General features: G+C 39.1%; 2 protein-coding genes and 1 pseudogene across 2 annotated transcripts; 1 reads left to right on the top strand and 2 right to left on the bottom strand.

Moving 5' to 3' along the window:
- The first annotated feature begins 1131 nt into the window (after nucleotides 1-1131).
- LOC131189336 (olfactory receptor 5V1-like) lies at nucleotides 1132-2073 on the top strand. Its single transcript, XM_058165484.1, has one exon. It carries the CDS (start codon nucleotides 1138-1140, stop codon nucleotides 2071-2073), a length of 936 nt encoding a protein of 311 aa, XP_058021467.1. The 5' UTR covers nucleotides 1132-1137.
- Nucleotides 2074-6772: 4699 nt separating this feature from the next.
- Nucleotides 6773-7722, bottom strand: LOC131204652 (olfactory receptor 5M5-like; annotated as a pseudogene).
- Nucleotides 7723-17109: 9387 nt separating this feature from the next.
- LOC131204784 (olfactory receptor 5G9-like) lies at nucleotides 17110-18036 on the bottom strand. Its single transcript, XM_058196394.1, has one exon. It carries the CDS (start codon nucleotides 18034-18036, stop codon nucleotides 17110-17112), a length of 927 nt encoding a protein of 308 aa, XP_058052377.1.
- Nucleotides 18037-21045: the final 3009 nt, after the last annotated feature.

Here is a 21045-nt window from a genome sequence, read left to right on the forward strand (position 1 = left end):
TCAGAACAGAGTAGATTTTATCCATAGCACTGACAAAATCTCAACCAATGACCTTAGGACATTTTGATTTCCTAATGTTTAACCTCCAAGCAGAATGGGAAAGTTTAAGGCATTTTGCAGAAGGCTTAATAACAGCCTTGAAAATATTATAGTTTTTGCACTATATTGTTATCATTGGTGAACTGAAACCCATTTAGCGTCAGTTTTTGAAAAATGAAACACTCTTAACTTATTCATGCCTGCTAGTAATAGAGATTTTGAAGGGTAAAATGTTATTTGCAGATGGTAGGCTAGTAGCAGTTTCACAAATCTAAACTGCCCCTTCTGATGAATACCATACCGAATAACAACAGCAATTCTAAGATAACCTGTTACAGCAATTTGACTCTGTAATGTATGCCTGAACTAAATCTGAATTAAGAATTTGCGTTCAATGGCTTTCACAATTGAATATTTGCAGTCAAATATTAGATTCACAGTATATATCCTACAATTATTTTTTATCAATGCTGTTTATTAATTTAGACAGTGACTAAAATCTCTTTTAAACATAACTACCTAATTTAATAATGGTTTGCTCTTTATCTCTTCATCCTCTTTTAACATTTATATAGTACTGTAACTTTTATACTATTTTTTATAATCTAAGTAATCACAGAGAAGGAGAAAAAATGAATGGACTATTAAAGCCTCTAAAGCAGAGGTGTCAAACTCATGTCATCACGGCAGCGTCACATGATGTATCGGGACTTTCCTCCCCCTTTGCTAAACCAGGCATGGGCGTGGCCAGCACGTGACGTATCTGTCACACGGGCCGGGAATTTGACAGCCCTGCTCTAAAGGCATCATGACTTGTAATAATAGGTAATAAAGGTTAATGCTGATCTTTAGCCCTAATTACAAAGAGAAAGAGACACTATCTGTCGACTGATACAGTTTCCTTTTCTATTGGGACTTCCGTTCGGACTTTTTTCCAACATCCGATTGCCATCTAGCCTTTGTAGTCTGCAGAAATATAGGTGATAGTCTGCATCTGTGCTATACTCTAAAATCCATAAATATATATTCTTTTAGCAAACCTCTTTTTGCATTGTCTTATTTTAGGTACTCCTGCGGCTCAGTCTGATTGCCAGAAAGATGGAGAAAAGCAACACAACTGGCTTGATGGACTTCTATTTGACTGAACTGTCTGATCTGCCTGAAGTACAGACTGGCCTCTTTGTGGTGATTCTGCTGATCTACTATACCACCTTGGCAGGGAACGGGACTATTCTCCTGGCCATAGGAACAGATGCTCACCTCCAAACTCCAATGTACTTCTTTCTGAGTAATCTATCACTGCTGGACATCCTTTGTCCAACAGTCATTGTACCAAAGATGCTCCAGATATTCTTGTCAAAGGACAAGAAAATATCCTTTGTTGGCTGCGTGCTGCAACTATTTTCCTTGCTTGATGTTTTGGGCACTGAAATCTTCTTGCTTGCAGTGATGGCTTATGACCGCTATGTGGCCATACGTAGTCCTTTACATTATGCTAATATAATGAATAAACGGCGGTGTATCCAACTGATGGCTGGGATTTGGCTATTAGGCTTAATTAATTCTGTGATTCATACCATACTGATCTTTAGATTGTCTTTCTGTGGATCTAAGAAACTCAACCAATATTTCTGTGATCTTCAACCTGTGATGGCTCTCTCTTGCTCTTCTACTTTCCTTGTTGAAGTTGTTCATCTGCTTGTGGCTGGTGTTATAGGAAGTGGGGCTTTTCTGGTTACCCTGATCTCTTACATCTACATAATTTCTACCATCTTGCGCATGCCTTCCATTGAGGGGAGGCACAAAGCCTTTTCCACCTGTGGTTCTCATTTGATTGTTGTATGTCTTTTCTACGGGGCCACAATTGCTACCTATGCCCGTCCCACCTCTTCTTATTCAGGCAAACAGGGCAGAATAATTTCCATGCTATATGGAATCATCACTCCCTTGCTGAACCCTATGATCTACAGTCTGAGAAATAAGGAAGTTAAAAAAGCATTGTACCAAGTCTTCAAACTGAAAAGATTTTCATAAACATTTCCTTTCTTTCCTTCTTTAATGATCGAAATACGTTAAGTTTTTAAAGCACTGGTGTATTTTTTTTTCTGATCTAGCCATACTGCCACCGTAATGAGCCTAGGTGAGCACTAAGATTGCCTGCTTTTGTTCAATATTTGCAATGGTATATGGAAAAGAGCTTCGGAAATTGGGCAAAGAGAGCTGCCAAGAGAATGGTCAGATAAGAAACCACATACCCTGCAGTTGGATAGTCAGAAGGGCAAAAAGCATAGATGAGACACTCCTTTGTTTGTAAAGAAAATGGGGGAGAAATATGTACTTTCACTGTTGCAAGATTTTGTCAATGTACTTAGAAATAAAGTCGTCTAGTTGTGGTTGTTTGTCCCACAAGGCTGACAATATTTTTCTTTTGATATCCATAAGGAGAGAACCAGTTTGGTGTGGTGATTAAGGCATCAGGCTAGAAAGTGGGAGACTGTGAATTCTAGTTCTTTCTCAGGCATAAAACCAGCTGGGTGGCTTTGGGCTAGTTACTTTCTCTCAGTTTATTTATTTATTTATTTTTCATATTTCTATACCGCCCTTCTCCGAAGACTCAGGGCAGTTTACAGCCAAGGTAAAATAAACACATCACATACATTAAAAGCAATTTTAAAAATCTAATTCAAATAGGCCAAAAAATTTTAAAACTCCAAAATGAGATTATTAAATAAACCCTTATAAAAACCACCCATATTAAAATTGCAATTAGGTCAACCCTGCCCGATGAAATAAGAAAGTCTTGAGCTTGTGCTTAAAGGTCCGGAGGTCAGGGAGTTGGCGTAGCCCCAAAGGTAGCTCATTCCACAGGGCAGGTGCCCCCACTGAGAAGGCCCTCCCCCTGGGGGCCACCAGCCGACATTGTTTGGCTGGTTCTAATTTCTAAGTTCTAAGAAGGAGGCAATTGTAAACCGTTTCTGAATAACCTGGCCAAGACAATAGCCAGGACTTGTCCAGGCAATTGCTGAGAATCAGACATGATTGAAAGGAAGGGGGGGAAAATCCATAAAAGGGTGGCTGAAGATTTTTGCTTTTGTTTTAGAACCATCCATGCCTTAGATATTAGAACACATGGAATTGTGATGTAATTGTACTTATAAATGCAATGTTGCAACAGTCCAACTCTGTTATCCTAACTGACATTCTCACTTGAAGCTGAGCTTCCTTCTGCCCTCTATTGAAAACAAGGCAATTTTACTCTATGGTAAATGTGATTCCACCCCACCCCTCAAAATAAATGCTTCTTGTAAAGTTTATGGATCCATGGTATTCTTCTACCAACTTTTGGAATTTAAATAGCAATAGCTTTTGTCTTAATTTTTCTAAGAATACATAAAATTCCTGTGAATCAGTGGTGGGTTTCAAATTTTTTTATTACCGGTTCTGCGGGTGTGGCTTGGTGGGCGTGGCAGGGGAAGGATACTGTAAAATCTCCATTCCCACCCCATTCCAGGGGAAGGTTACTGCAAAATCCCCATTTCCTCCCAATCAGCTGGGACTTGGGAGGCAGAGAATAGATGGGGGCGGGGCCAGTCAGAATTTTTACTACCGGTCCTCCGAACTACTCAAAATTTCCGCTACCGGTTCTCCAGAACTGGTCAGAATCTGCTGAAACCCACCTCTGATGTGAACTACATGAAAGTGAAATAAGAATACATTCTCAACATATGTCAATACTCTTCCTCAGCCCCTCAATAATTCTGATTTTGAATGGGATTTCTTCAGATTTTTCCCTTCCTTCCTTCCTTCCTTCCTTCCTTCCTTCCTTCCTTCCTTCCTTCCTTCCTTCCTTCCTTCCTTCCTTCCTTCCTTCTTTCTTTCTTTCTTTCTTTCTTTCTTTCTTTCTTTCTTTCTTTCTTTCTTTCTTTTCAATTTAACTTTATTATTAGTTTATCAAACTATAAAATACAAAGAAAAAGAAACATGGAAAAGTAAGAAGAGAGGAAGGGAAACTTTTTGCTTTTACACAACAGTTTGTACGAGCCATTTCTATAACAATAAGCCTGTCTAGTTTACAAAAACACAATCAAAGTTTCATTTTTTTTCCTCATTGCAAACACAGAATTCAGAAGCAATTTCAAAGTAGAAACAAAATTAAATACAATCTCTTATTTGAATAAAAAAACATTTTAACCATATCAGCTTCTCCTTGCTGTGGGGAAATATATATCATTCTCATATTTTCAAATCTAGTCCATAATATTTTACCAAATTTAGAATATTACCCAGTATTAAATAAAGAACCGGCGGCCTGTATATATATCCCTACTCATTTTACACATACAGAACTAACTCAAAGCTTTCTAACAGTACATACAGTATATCAAATTTTTAAAAAATCTATCCTAATTAATTAAACCATATTTAAATTACTCCCTTCAGTTTATCTTCATAGAATAGAGTTTTTTTCTTCTCAGGAGAGTCTATTAAGTCTCCTTTCCTGAAGAAGTTCTCAGATTTATTTATATCCATAAAAAAAAACAACTCCCAAAGATGTTCTGTTAGACGTTGTAAATTGGTCTGAAGCAAATCTTCTCCAATTAAATTTTCCCTCACTTGAAATAGCTATCGTATCTTTTTTTCTCGAAGAATTCTCAGCCTTGTTAACAACCCATATTCAGTAATATGTTCCAAAAAAGATTTCAAAGCCTTTATTGTCATTGTATTGTATTCGTTGTATAGAACGAAATTGGTTTAGCCTCTACTGGTGCAGTCCATACAAGAATACAAGACAACATGAATAATATAAAGAATAATCCTTATACAAGTACCCTGTTTCCCCCAAAATAAGACAATCGGGCTTTTGAGCTCATGGCAATAAGGCCAAGCGCTTATTTCAGGGTTCATAAAAATATAAGACAGGGTCTTATTTTCAGGGAAATACGGTAGTTAGGAAAAAAAACTAGTCATACATTTCCATATGTATGTCATATTCTGTGCAACACATATATTACTCTGGTGTATGATCTTATATCATGGTATATACAGTACATATTACACACTATACGGCACCAGCGAAATTCATCATATTAATCTGTTTGTGGTGCTATATTGTGTTTAGGAGTCTGACAGCCAATGGGTAAAAGCTGTTTTTAAACCTGTTTGTCTGGCTGGCTATGCTTCAATGTCTTCTGCCCAATGGTAGAAGCTAAAAGAGACGCTGGCCAGGCTGTGAATCATCCCTAAATATTTTCCCAGTTGATACCTGAAGTAGGCTTCCCTGATTCAGAAATGTTTGATCATATTCACTCCCATCTTCAACCTATACTTTCTTGGGAAAGTGATGACAACTCAATTTCAACTTTGAGAAAATTAATTATTTTGAGATCCAATCAAGGAATAAAAACGATATCAGTCACTTTAGTGAATGAAGTTTGTCAAGATAGGGATGAAAAAACAGGTCCTCCTGGTTCTTCTGGTTGTCCCAGGGTTGAATATTCTCCTCCATGCTTTTTCTCGCCATGCTATATGAAATCATTGGACGGGGTGGGGGCATCTGTTGTGTAGGATGAGATTTGTTTGTTTATTTTATTTGAATGCTGCCCAATGGCTCTGATGACATTCAGGTATGCATTACCAAACTGGAAATGACTTGACCAATGTCTATCAGATAGAAAAGAAAGTCCAATTAAATGCCTCCAAACCCTAGTCATTCATCAGTAAACATACAGAAACATTGTTTTCCCCCAAAGGACATGGGGCATGAGTTAGGGGTCATCATAGAAACTGTAGTTATGGTTTGTGTAGCAGTCATGACCTCTTTTGCCCAGTATGGTCAGGACTGATCATTCGGATGTAATGTAGTTTAAGTAGGGTAGGCTTTGGAGTGCACCTGGAAACCACAGCTGGTTTAGTATGCAGCTGCAAGATTAATGGTGAGCCAATCCTGCTATGGCAGGATCACATCTTTCCTGAAACCACTGCACTGAATTCCACTAGTCTTCAAGACCCAACTCAAAGTACTGATAACGACCTATAAGGTCCTATGAGACAGCACTATGTTACATTCAGTTCTACTTGCAGCTATTGAATTCCCCTTTTCACAGAAAAGAAATCCTAAGAAAACCTGTTAAGAATCACCCTCCCCACCCTGAATTGAGGATGGGGCATGAATGAGATGATAGGCTTTATCTGTGGCAATGCCCACACCTTGGAATTCTTAACCCACAAAGATCTGTAAAGCTCCATCTATAATAATCTTAAAAAAACAAATGAGTGCGTTTGGGAGCTATAGCATCGGTGCATATGTCCCGTGGTTTGATTCTGTGTTTTTATTTATTGAGCCTCAATATACTTTTAATTGGTTTCTGTTTTAATGTAATAATTTTGGGGGCTTTTTGTCACCCCAAGTTTCTTGGCTAGATGCCTGGCCATATAAATTGGATGGATAACTGAATGAATGAGTGAATAAGTAAGTGGGTGGGTTTATGAATGAATGGATGAATGATTGATACTATTTAAAGACATTTTTATTACACTATGCCTTCAACCCTAGCTTGATTTTATAGACATCCATCTTGGGAGAGGGTTGATTTATTATTACTGGTTTTTTTTTTTAAATTGAGTCATTTCTATTGTTAATTTTTTTAATTTTAATCTGTTGCACTTTATCTAGTGCATGGCTGGTTGAGTGGGCAAGATATAAAAAGCTACAAAATAGGCACATATATACATGTCATATTATAAAAAACAATTTCTTAAATTTCATTCTTCTCCAGGCCCCTTTAACTTCTTTGTTTCTTAAAACATAGATAAGGGGGTTCAACATGGGGATCACAACAGCGTAAAACACAGAAATTACTTTGTCATAATTCAGAGAATGAGAAGAGCTTGGTTGCACATACATGAAGAAGAGGGTGCCATAGAAAATCACAATAGCCGTCAGGTGGGAGGCACAGGTAGAGAAGGCTTTGTGTCTTCTGCTAGTAGAATGTTTTCTAAAGATGGCATTCAGAATATAGATATAGGAGATGATGACTGTGACAAGGGACCCAGTTAAATTGATAGTACTCGATGCAAAAAGCTGGATTTCTTTTGGCTGATTGTTAGAGCAGAATAAAGCTAGAAGTGGTGGGTCATTACAGTAAAAGTGGTTAATTAAATTTGGACCACAGAAGGATAACTGGAATGTTAATGCTGTCTGGATAATCGAGTTCACAAATCCATAGCTATAGACACCAACCACCAAGGAAACACAGCACTTTTTGGACATAATTCTGGAATAAAGCAATGGATGGCAAATGGCCACGTATCGATCATAGGCCATGACTGATAGCAAAAACAATTCAGTGGTCACCAATCCAATGAACATAAAAAATTGTATAAGACATCCAGCCCGTGAAATGGTTTTCTTGTCCGCTAAAAAATCTGCTATTGCCTTGGGGGTAACAGTTGAAGAATAGCTGGCATCCAGGAAGGCCAAATGGCTGAGAAAGAAGTACATTGGAGTATGTAGCTGGGGATCCATCTTGATCAACAGGATCATCCCAATATTTGCACTCAGTGTGATGATATAAATCATCAAGAATATATTAAAGAGAACAACTTGTAGTTCTGGATGATCTGTAAATCCTGAAATCCTGAAAAGTTGAATTCAGTCACCTGGGTCTGATTTTGTCTAATCATGTAGTCCTGTCCTTTTTTTTTCCTGCCAAGAAAAAAGAAAGAAGGGCAGAAGAAAGGAAGAAGAAGTTAAGATTATTATATTGTTGTTCATTAACTTTTGATGTTTACTGGATTATTTTAAAATAAATGTTGTTGATCTGAAAACTGGATCCTGCTGGGACCATCACCACCACAATTGGATCATCACTAGGAAGGTGATGATGATTTAAATATGCTTCACTGAAGTTTATAATTCAAGCTCACTCACTTTATTATTGAACTTGAGAGTCAATTTGGTCTAGTATTTAAAGGCCCAATCTAGAAACCAGGAGACTATGAGTTCTAGTTCTGCCTTAGCCATGAAAGCCATCGCACATCCACCCAGAAAGCAGACCCAAACCCACACTGATCAGAAAACATGACCTAGGACCAGAAGCCAGACCGCAGCTGCAACATTAGCCATTTCAAACCCCTCCAATCCATACATGCAGCAGATTGACACCCACTATGAAGATGTAGCACGACCACGACCACGAAGCCAAACAGCAGCAGTGCAGCTCACCAGCTCAAATTCCCCTGCAACTCAGACTAATCTGAGCACAAGCAAGCCCCCACCCGAAGAGGACACACCCCCAGCCAATCAGAGCACAAAAAACCCCCCATCCAATCAGAGCACAGGCAAGCTCCCACCCAATCAGTTCAAACTCCCACTAGCAGTTAAAAAGGAAGAAACAGCTGCAATCACACATTGCTCTCAGAAGCACGAAGCTGAAGCCTGAAGATGATGAATGAGACTTCATCGAAACGTCGCCAAGACACTTCCAATTTTACGCGGGAGAAAACCCGAATAACCAAAGACCTTATATATATATATATATATATATATATAAACCCGAATAACCAAAGACCATATATATATATATATATATATATATATATATATATATATATATATATATATATATATATATATATATATATATATATATATATATATATATATGTAGGTCTTTGGTTGTTCGGGTTTTCTCCCGCGTAAAATTTCAAGTGTCTTGCCGACGTTTCGACGAAGTCTCATTCGTCATCTTCAGACTTCAGCTTCGTGCTTCTGGGAGCAATCTTCGTGTTTTTCTTCGTATATATATATTTGTTTTCTGAGGTTTTCACGGGTGTTTGTATATAGGTCTTTGGTTGTTCGGGTTTTCTCCCGTGTAAAATTGGAAGTGTCTTGGCGACGTTTCGACGAAGTCTCATTCGTCATCTTCAGGCTTCAGCTTCATGCTTCTGGGAGCAATGTGTGATCGCAGCTGTTTCTTCCTTTTAACTGCTAGTGGGGGTTTGAACTGATTGGGTGGGAGCTTGGCTGTGCTCTGATTGGATGGGGGTTTCTGTGGTCTGATTAGCCGGTGGTGTGTGCTGTGTTGGTGGGGGCTTGGTTGATCTCAGTCTAGTGTGTGCTGCAGGGCGAGTTCAGCTGGTGAGCTGCATAGCTGTTGTTTGGCTTTGTGGTCGTGCTACATCTTCATAGTGGGTGTCAGTCTGCTGCATGAATGGATTGGAGGGGTTTGAAATGGCTAATGTTGCAGCTGCGGTCTGGCTTCTGGCCCTTGGTCGTGCTTCATGATCAGTGTGGGTTTGGGTCTGCTTTCTGGGTGGATGCGGTGGTGACATCCTGTGTGGACCTTGTGAGTGTGGGTCTGGTGTCATTCCTCGTGTTAGGGACTCGTTTGTCAATAAGGCGGGTTTCCAAATGGCTGGTAGGCGGAGGTGTCATCTCGTTTGTTCATGCTGTGTGGGCGTTTTCTATCTCAATGGCTTCTCTGATTATTCTGTTGTTAAAGTGTTCAGTTTTGGCGATAGTTCTGGTCTTTTAAAGTCAATATCATGTCCTGTGACTTTAAAGTGTTGGACCAGGGAAGAAGTTAGTTCCTCTTTTGAATGAGTTCTTGTGTTCTTCAATCGTGCACTTATTCTTCTGTTGGTTTGTCCAATGTATGTGGTGGGGCAGGCGGTGCATGGGATTTCATATACTCCTTGATTTTCTAACTCAATTTTGTCTTTGGGGTTTCTTAGGATGGTGGATATTTTTCTGTTTGTGCAGAATGCTGTCTTGATGTTGTGTTTGTGGAGGATCTTGCTGATTCTGTCTGTGGTGCCTTTTATATATGGGAGGAGGGCTGTGCCGTTTTCTTGTTCTCTGTCTTGGATTTTAGTGGGGGGTTCTTTTTGGATTAGCTTGGTAATCTTATTTGTTTGGAATCCATTGGATGTTAGTACGTTAGTGAGAGTGTCTAGTTCGGGTTTTAGGTGTTGTTCATCAGCTAAGCATTTTGTTCTGGAGATGAGTGTCTTGGCTACGGAGTTGATCTGTGCTGGGTGGTGGTGTGAGAGTGCGTGCAGATAGCGGTTTGTGTGTGTTTTCTTCTGGTAGATGGTGTGTCCTAGGGAGCCATTGGGTTTTCTGTAGACTAAGACATCCAGGAAGGGAAGTTGGTTATTAACTTCTGTTTCCATGGTGAACTGTATTTTGGGGTGTAGGCTATTGAGGTGTGTGAGGAAGTTGTCAAGTTTTTCTTTCCCGTGTGGCCAGATTATGAAGGTGTCGTCTACATATCTGAGCCAGAGTTTGGGTTTGTGATCAGATTTTTCTAGAGCTTGGGTTTCAAAGTGTTCCATGTAGAGATTGGCAATGACAGGTGAGAGGGGTGATCCCATGGGTGCTCCTTCTACTTGTTTGTATTTTTGTCCATTATAGATGAAGTATGTGTTGGATAGGCAGTGGTTGGTCAGATCTAGGATGTGCTTGGGGGGGTTATATTTGTTTTGGATAGCTGTCAAGGCTTCTTTGATTGGCACTTGGGTGAAGAGGGATATGACATCAAAGCTCACGAGTAGGTCGCTGGGCTGTAAGTTTTGTTTCTTTATGATCTCTATGAACTGGAATGAGTTTTTTACGTGTGAGGTGATGGATTCTGCATAGGGCTGTAGTTGTTTGGCGAGAAATTTGGCTAGGTTTTGTAGAGGTGAGCCTATGGAGCTGACTATGGGTCTGAGTGGGGTTCCTTCTTTGTGTATCTTGGGGAGGCCATAGAGCTTAGGGCATCTGGATGATTTCTCTCTGGGAATGATTCTTTGTTGGATTTCTTCGCTGATGGGGGAGGCTTTTATTTTGGATCTAGTGGTTTAGAAAACCTGTGCTGTGTGGGTCTAGAAAAACGCCCACACAGCATGAACAAATGAGATGACACCTCCCGCCTACCAGCCATTTGGAAACCCGCCCTTATTGACAAACGAGTCCCTAACACGAGGAATGACACCAGACCCACACTCACAAGGTCCACACAGGATGTCACCACCGCACATCCACCCAGAAAGCAGACCCAAACCCACACTGATCATGAAGCACGACCAAGGACCAGAAGCCAGACCGCAGCTGCAACATTAGCCATTTCAAATCCCTCCAATCCATTCATGCAGCAGACTGACACCCACTATGAAGATGTAGCACAACCACAAAGCCAAACAACAGCTATGCAGCTCACCAGTTCAAATCCCCCTGCAGCACAGACTAGACTGAGCACAACCAAGCCCCCACCAACACAGGACACACCCCCAGCCAATCAGAGCACAGAAAAAACCCCATCCAATCAGAGCACAGCCAAGCTCCCACCCAATCAGTTCAAACCCCCACTAGCAGTTAAAAGGAAGAAACAGCTGCGATCACACATTGCTCCCAGAAGCACGAAGCTGAAGCCTGAAGATGACGAATGAGACTTCGTCGAAACGTCGCCAAGACACTTCCAATTTTACACGGGAGAAAACCCGAATAACCAAAGACCTACATACAAACACCCGCGAAAACCTCAGAAAACAAATATATATATATATATATATATATATAAAATGGTCTTGAATTAACAGCCTACCTGAAGCACAGTTATCAAGAATTTATATAGGAAACCCCATAATTATATACAGTATTTCAGTTGGCTTAATGATTTTTCCCTTGAAAAAATTAAGCATGTTTACTAACAAGCAGCGACTGGAGGAAAAATGGAAACAGCCAGACATCATTTTCCTACAAAGCCGAGTCTCTGATGAGGTTCTCCTGTGTCTGACTAATTTTTGAAAGCTCTCTGCCTAGTTCAGCTAAACAGCAGCTGCCTCCATTTTGGCTGCACATTAGTGTGTAGAATGCAAACACTGCCAGAGATAACTGGTCTCATTAAATACTACTCTGTACAAAAAACAAAACAAACAAACAAACCCTCCCTGAATACAGAAAATTGAATAACAGCAGATACTTTTTAAGTGTGTTTTGATCCTATTGTGCCAGAGCTGTACTTACAAGGCAGGACTTTCTGAGATGCCAAGACGTTCAGAAGCAAACATTGTCCTTCGTTCTCTTTTCACATGTTATTTGCTGATGTTGACAATTGCCTTTACTGGGATCTAGTAATAGCTCAAGGAATGAATCTCTCTGAACATGGAAGTTTTACCTTTGATTCTCTTAGCAGCCATAGAAGGGCAGCTTCCTAATTAATGAAGAAGGGCAAATAGAGTACAGGAAGATGGACAACAGCTGAAAGTTAAATCTTCTGGAGAAGACTAAATCCTATACAGCAGGCTTGTCCAATCCATGGCCTTCAGGCCTGGATATCTAGTAATGTGGCCCTACAACTTTTAACATTATTATGTGCTTTTTAGTGATTTTTAAAAGGGATACTATATTATATATTTTCTATGTGGCCCAAGATCGTCACTCCTCACTTAATGAGGTCCAGGCAAGCCAAAATGTTGGACACTCATGTTATGTAGCATCCTTAATTTCTCTTACTAAGGGGTGAAATCCAGCAGGTTGTGACAGGTTCTGGAGAACCGGTAGCAGAAATGTTGAGTAGTTCAGAGAACCGGCAAATACCACCTCTGGCTGGCCCCACAGTGGAACGGGAATGGAGATTTTGCAATATCCTTTCCCTAGGAGTGGGAAGGGAATGGGGATTTTGCAGTATCCTTCCCCTGGAGTGGGGTGGGAATGGAGCCACTCCACGCCCACCAAATCATGCCCACCAAGCCAAGCCAAGCCACACCCACCAAGCCACGCCCACATAACCGGTAGTAAAAAAAAATGAATTTCACCACTGGCTGGAACTATCGAGTGGTGTGGAGATAATCTTGAAAAAGGAATGCAAAGTCTGCTCCAAAGCACTGTGACTTGAAAGCCCATGCTTACTCTATTCCAGGTGATTAGAATATAGTTTTATCTATTATGTGTCTCCTTTTTTCCTTGCTTTTTGCCTTTTGCCATCCTGGCATGTTAGAAAACTGGGAGTTGCAATCATTTCAGCCGTCAGCATGTCTGATTACAAAATGGGAAAGCATCACAAAGCTTTCAGGATTTGCTTGGATCCTTTGATTGAGATTGGATTTCATCTCCTTTGGTTATATAATCCCGTTTGCTTCCCATTTGGAGTATAGACAAATCCAATGCATATCCCTAGAGTGGAATCATTGCATTAAGTCTGGCTCTTTAAGTCTACCTTGTTGCTGGTATCCTTAAGATTTATATTGATTGTTTCCTAATATGATTTGATTGCTTATTTGTTCCCTATGACTATCATTCATTGTTGTACCTTATGATTCTTGACGAATGTATCTTTTCTTTTATGTACACTGAGAGCATATGCACCAAGACAAATTCCTTGTGCGTCCAATCACACTTGGCCAATATTCTATTCTATTCTATTCTATTCTATTCTATTCTATTCTATTCTATTCTATTCTATTCTATTCTATTCTATTCTATTCTTTCTTTCTGATTGCTGTGTCTTTTTATTTCTGATAATTCTGCTGTAATTGCAGTTACCACTGTGACTAAAATGAAGGGGGGTTTTTTGGACAGAAGTAGCATAATGCATTCCAATTCATATTCGGGGGAAGATGGGGAGAAGACAAATAAAACTATCCTTTATACTTTTGTTGCTGCCACCTTATAAGGATTTAATTGGGATCCATATGTTAAACTTGGATCTTATACTTGTTTAAGATCCTTGTGCTGTTCGGCATCTTGTCTGTTCTTTTCTTGGAACTCCAGTACTTTAGCTATGCATGTGCATATAGATGAATGGGTGTGTGTGTGTGAGTGTGTGTGTGCATGAACATTATATACTGCCTCTTTTTTTAATTTGAAAGCCAAGTCGACTATGAACAAATAGCATTTTATTTAACAATAATATTGTATGAGAAGATAGCATAGGATATGATGAATTGTTTCTTTTTAAAGTGATGCATTTGCAATCAACAGTTTTTCACACTAGAAAGTTCTAGAGTTCTTTTGCAGCTTATTTTTCTCACAGATATTTGGCCCATATGCCCACTATTGGACATTGCTCCCATTACTTGTCCCAGCTTCTGCCAACCTAGCAGTTCGAAAGCACGTAAAAATGCAAGTAGAAAAAATATGGACCACCTTTGGTGGGAAGGTAACAGTGTTCCGTGCACCTTTGGCATTTAGTCATGCCAGCCACATGACCATGGAGACTTCTTTGGACAGCGCTGGCTCTTTGGTTTTGAAATGGAGATGAGCACCGCCCTCTAGAGTCGGGAACGACTAGCACATATATGCGAGGGGAACCTTTACCTTTACCTAAATAATCAAGAAAAGGGCAAACAGAACTACTTGCAATTGTGGATAATACGTGAGTCCTGAGAAGATGAACTGTGTTACTTGGCTTTCATTTTTCTCATTCATTTATAGTGTTTTTTAATTTTAAAAAAACCTGTCAGAGGAAGAAGGGAAAAAGAGCAACCCAAAACAAACTGGGAAAAAAGGAAGATAAAATTATAGTTATTTAATTTTTTTAATTAAATTATGGTACTCAAAGAAATTATCATAAATGTAATAAATTGAAACAGATCAAATTCCAAATTCTACTTTATATTGTTAAACATTTACGTTTACATTCAGGATTGTGCATGTTTAGTAACTCTGAAATGATCCAATAATCCAGTATTTTTGTCGTCCATGGTATGTCCTAGGAATTTTAGAGCTAAAATGCATGGTGGTGTGCATATGAAAAAAAATGTACCACTGATTTCTTTGAGAATGAAATGTGATTCACCAGCATTGCATATTCTCTATTAATCTTTATCATTAATTAGTTGAAAATTTATACCAAACTGAATACAGTACTCTTGAGCAAAATTCTTTGAAAAAAAAGAACATGTATTTTAGTAAAGTATATATTGTAGCAATTAGAACAGGGGTCTCCAACCTTGGCATCTTTAAGACTCTGGGAGTTGAAGTCCACAAGTCTTAAAGTTGCCAAGGTTGGAGACCCCTGAATTAGAAAGAAAAGGAATCAGGAACAATGCTGATCACATCTTCGCTATCTTCCCCTTGCTCCAGAGTTTGTAAATGTAAAATTACAAAAAGTACCATCAGGTTTATGACTATTATGGTTACTGTTAGATTACCTTGGTTCTACCCTTTTCTATTACAGAAGCTCGCTTTTAACTAAAATCATTAAACATATGTTCTGCCTTAAGCTATTGTAATTTTGCTAAATAAAATTCCTAATTTGGGAAAAGGAAGAAAGTAAACAGTGCAGACGTGTTGCTTCTTACTAGTTTGAATAGTAATGATTTCATTTTCCACCAGTCACTGGCCGATACACATATCTTAGCGAGATTTACCTGTTGTAAGCAGTGCAAGCTCCAGCTGAAAAGATGTAGTGGAATAATGCAGAGCACAATAATATACTGCAATTACATCTCATGGGTGTGATCTTGGAATCCTCAAGACTGATAAAACTCAGCAATTAAACTATACTGGGCATCAGGTCATTTTTCTCTGCTCCCTTGGAATTTCCTATTTGTCCTTGTGGCTGTCAAATGAGTCCCAGAACTTGATCGATGCTTCCTTGGTGGAAAAATAACTATTGGAAGTGACAATTTAAGTGATACTATGTGTATTTAATTTTTTTTTTCACCTTCTCTGTTGTTTCATTGGGAGTCTCTCACCAAATCAGCACTCCAACTTTAGGATGCCAAAAACATTGAGCATCCTTTTATTCAGAAATTAAATTATTACAGCTTCCCTATGTGAGATTTTTAAACACAGTCATTATGTCTATCTTTTCAATAAAGCCAAGGGATATTTCCATAAGGTACTATTTTCAGTCCTTCTAAAAAATTGAAAGTATTGTTTTTATCTGACTCAGTAGATAGAGAGGAGGAGCATCTTTTGATCCCTCCATTCATAGAATGTCTTACGGGTCCTTGAAAGAGTGGCTTTTCTGTTGCAGAGCCCGCTCTCTGGGACACCACACTTCCTCTGATCTCAACATTGGCCCTGATCCTGCGGCTCTTTCCTGAAGACAGGGATATGCTCCAGAGCCTAGAAGTCATAAGCTTTGCAGACTTTAACCATCGCAAATGAATGAATCAATGACTAAATATACCTTAAAGAGCAATTGAGAGAGCCAGTTTGGCATAGTGGTTAAGTCACCAGTCTAGAAAGCAGGAGTCCATGAGTTCTAGTCCCATGTCAGACACAAAGCCAGCTTAATGACCTTGGACTGGCCTCTCACTCTCAGCCCAAGGGAGAAAGCATGGCAAACCACTTCTGGAAAACCTTGCCAAGAAAACTGCAGGGATTATCTAGGTAGTTGCCAGAAGTCAAACCCTCCCATCATCAATGAAAACATTTTGGGTTTTCAGAAATCAAAGCATCAAGAATGAAATGCTCAGAGGTTTGTTCCAAAGAAGAATAAAGTCTTGACTGAAAAAGGGCAAAATGGATGACTAAAGATGATTTTCTTTCAGAAATAATTGCATCTGATGAATATCTCCCCTATTCTAAAGTGAATGTTATGAGTGATCAAGCTATTTTGGAGCATGAGGGCTAACCTTTAAGTAATCTATATGAGACCTTATTTTATTATGCATCAGTTTTTCCCAGATCCATAACATTCTGTTCTGTGCCATGTCCTCATCCCACAGAGTATTGAGTGGCATTGCATTATTCCAGTCAACATATATACCTCAAGGGCACAAATTAGGAAAGATTGATCAATAATGTTAATATGGGGAGAGGAAGAGTTTTTTATTCAAAGCATAGAGAAAATTTCATTTAATTTTGAAATATAAAAATATATACTATTTTTCTACAGTTAGCTTTCTTTTAAAAATTGCCATAATATATTACCGTTCTGTAACTACAGTTAAAAAAAGAAAGAAAGATAAAAGACAAGATCTAGAATGGGCAGCATGATATAGTTGGAAAAGAAATTCAGTGAAGACTTCCCTAAGAAAACCCCTGAGGTCTTCATTCCATTGTAGAAAGTGGTTACAACCGATTCAGTTTATTTCAGGGTAACATCAATCATTGGTGGAAAGATAAACCGGTTAACTGGTTGTGACTTTTCTAATGGCTTCTTTCACCTCCTTATTTCTCAAGCTATAGATTAGGGGATTCAACATGGGTATGATTAATGTGTAAATTATGGAAATTACCATATCAGTATCCTGTCCAGATTTAAGGTTGGGATGGATATATATAAAGGTCCCGGTTCCATAAAGTAAAGCCACTGATGTTAGGTGAGAAGCACAGGTGGAGAAAGCTTTACGTTTTCCCTTCATCGAGTTGATCTTCAGGATGGCAGATAAAATGCAGAGATATGAAATAATAATGACTGAAATGGAGGTCAATGCAACTATTCCTGATGCAAAGACAGAAAGAGATTCTGAAAGGTGGGATTCAGAGCAGGAAAGCTGAAGAAGTTTAGGGATGTCACAGAAGAAATGTTTGAGGATGTTACATCTACAGTAGGATAATCTGAATATACACGCTGTCTGTAGCACTGCATTTGCAACACCAGATGCATATGATCCTGCAACCAGACAGTTGCATACTTCTTGGGACATAAAAACAGGATACAAGAGAGGGTTGCAAATAGCCATGTATCGGTCAATTGCCATTACAGCCAAAAGAAAGCACTCAGTAGTCACAAAGGCAGTGAACAAACAAAGCTGGACCACACATCCTGCATATGAGATGCTTTTATGATCTACCAAGAAGTTCACTAGCATCTTGGGGGCAATCACTGAGACGTAGCAGAGGTCTGTGAAAGATAAATGGAGGAGGAAAAAATACATGGGAGTGTGAAGGTGGGAGTCAATCCTGATCAGCACAATTAGGCCGAGGCTTCCAGTCATAGTGAAAAGATAGATGGCAAGAAACAAAAAGAAGAGAACCATCTGCAGGTTGGGTTCATCAGTGAATCCTAGTAGGATGAATTCTGTTACCATTGTGTAGTTATTCTGCTGATCCATCTTTATTGAATCAGATCTCTGAAGAGAAAAATTAATAATCAAATCAAACAAAAATACAATTACAGAATTTGTTGCATGGTGATTACATTTTTTTTTTGCTTTCGTAGGTTGTGCTTTAATAAAATATATGGACCAGAAAACCCTTGACCTGTTCCTGCACATAAGGGCTCCTTTGTTTTATCTGTCCCATTAATGCTAACAATCCATATAATATAAGAGTAGTAGTTCACTTAGCAGGATCGCACGCAGGCCATGGGGAAGGGGGCAAAGAAAATAAGACTGATAGCTTATTTCCAGAAAGCGGGAAAATACTGGATAATAAATGAAAATACATTTATAAATTACAGATAACATGAACCTTTGGTTTGACATGGCATCCAGATCCAAATATTGAGCTTTTTTAGCTTCTGTGCTGGCTACATGTTAGGTGAACTTTTTGCAGTGAGAACTTCCAGGATATGCCAGGAGTACTTGGCTCCCAGTGTTTACCCACTAGTGAGAGAGGGAAGGTAAGAACTCTTCTGCCTCGATGCCTTGATAGGGACTCAATTCCAGGGATACAGAAGCATTTCCCCACTATTGTCATGGATCAGGCACAGATCAACCATTGTAAGAAGAGCACTGTCAAAATTTGCAAGTGGTAACAAAGTAGGGAGGGGATGGGGAGTAGAGATGGGAAACCAGTGGCCAAAAAGAAAAGAGGCCTTGTAGAAATACTTATTTTAAATGAGTGAGGGGATACCTAGGAAATCTATTTGTTCTAGGATCAGCTTTTCCCCTTCATACTTTCCAGCAGATGTTTGTCCTCGAGTTTACTTCTGAAACATTGGAGGTATTACAGGAAATAAAATATTAGGAGATATAGATGAACAGAATTTGAACCAGGGGAAAAATGCAAATCTGCAGAGGAGGGTGGAAAACAACCAAGCAAGCAGGCGAGATCTGGATGCCAGTTACCACAGATAAGAAGTATCATGAAGCAGATCACACAGAAGTCAACGAAAGACTAAGATAAGATGGGAAGGAATGTGTGACAAATGCTGCTGGTAAGAGGATAAAAGTTTTTCAAATCAGGAACACAACTGTAATTGACGGTGTAGTCCTGCCTTCTCCAATCCGTGTGCATTCCTTGGACAGGAGGTAACAAGCAAAGTGAGAATCAGTAAGCATGCATGTTTGCATATACGCATGCATAAAATGTGATGCTTAAACAAATCTAAAGAATAAAACGCTTGTACTGTAATAGTCTCTCTGTGTGCTATGTTTTGCCTTGAGCACTTCATTACTGCATGCGTTTTTATTTTTATTTATTTATTTAATTTTTCAAATTTCTGTATCGCCCATCATACTTGCATGACTCTGTGCAGGTTCAAAGAAAACAATCAAGTCATTATAAAAGCCATAATTAAAATAAAGCTTAAAAACAAAATTAAAAGAGAGTTTAAAAGGATGACTACAAAGTTAAAAGGCAGAAGGAGCCTCTTCAACCCACCAATCACCTTCAGAATTGAATGACTTCCCCAAACAAGTTGGCAGAATCAGGTCTTGATGGTTTTCCAAAGGCTAGGAAAGTAGAGGCCTGCCTTGCCTTTGGGGACAAGATTTTTCCATGTTCTACCACCAAGATCCCAAACTCTTCTATCTCCATTGAAAGTGTGTGAATGTATCCACTCATAAATCCCACTTTCCCACTCAATGCTTCATTGGCCAAAATGCACAGTGAGGTGTTTGAAAGAGGAAAGATTGACTAAATGGAGGAACAGAGGAGATTTCTTTTTTCATCCGGCCTCTTGGGAAGGCTCCAGTCTTCAGTAAACCAAGTAAGCCTCCCACCTGCCCCCCAGGAAATTCATTGTCCTTGTTCATCACATTCATGAAACGATCCCCCTTTGTTCTGCAGACTGCAATGTTATTGGCTGGGGTCAGACACTGAACTTTATTTTAACCATGACTTAAATCTGGTTGGGTTTATATTTAAATTAAGCCCCAAACAAATACATTCCATTATGGTTTATTCTGGAATGAGGCACAATCATTCTGTTTTAGAATTTAGGACTAGAAGGGGAAATCCATTCTTAGTCATATTAAATGAAGGAATGCTTTGTTGGAAGAAGGTAAGATGAAGTATTGTTTCTGGAAGCTCAACTAAAGAAGTTTATTGGATGAAAAAACATGTTTCTTAATTACCATCATTTTTTAGCTTCTGGTGGCTATTTTCTCACCAGTACAGAATCCTAAACCAATTAAAGTTTAGTCAACACTGATTGTTTTTGTAGTCTTTATGCTGATTAAAAGCTGTTTTCCAATTACATTAGGTGCAAAAAAAAATTATCCACTATTTGGCAGTGGCTGTTTTGCAATGTGATATGGGTGTTTTCTAAATTCAGATCTGGTGTAGTTTAAAAAGTTGTCTCTTGGAGGATGACAGCTTAGTGCATTATTTCTTCTGTGAAATCATTCAGGGCACAAAATAGTATGATGTTGTCATCATAGATGAATTTAGTATTAATGCCTTCCGCTGAAGAGAAGAAGATTGTGCTCTGAAGGTTTCAGCCGATGGATTTTTCCATTCAGTTAAAGCTGATAGATAAATGAGAGGCTTTAAGAGAAGCATATTGTGGCACATGGCCATCCATCTCTTTTTTCTCCTGAATATCTCCCTAAATCACTTTGGGAATAAAATTATAACCTAGTCTTTTTGTCAGAGTTTCCCTACACACAATAGACTAAGATACATTTAAGTCAGAGGTGGCCTGCTGCCAGTTTGGACCGGTTTGGACAAACCGGTAGTTCCGACCAGTGGTTGGGCCCGCCTACCCACCCCAGTGCTATCCCGTCCTATATAATTGTGTTTTTGATTCCGTGCGCAGGCGTGTAAGGCGCGTGCTCACATTTCCGGTTCTGGGCGAAGCAGTTGTTACATTATGTGATGTCCACCTCTGATTTAAGTCCACCAGTATAAATGAAATTTGTAGACTAATTGGTAGATATGAACAAAAAGCCACTTCT

The sequence above is a fragment of the Ahaetulla prasina genome, chromosome 1, assembly GCF_028640845.1.
Source record: "Ahaetulla prasina isolate Xishuangbanna chromosome 1, ASM2864084v1, whole genome shotgun sequence".
Lineage (NCBI taxonomy): Eukaryota > Metazoa > Chordata > Lepidosauria > Squamata > Colubridae > Ahaetulla > Ahaetulla prasina.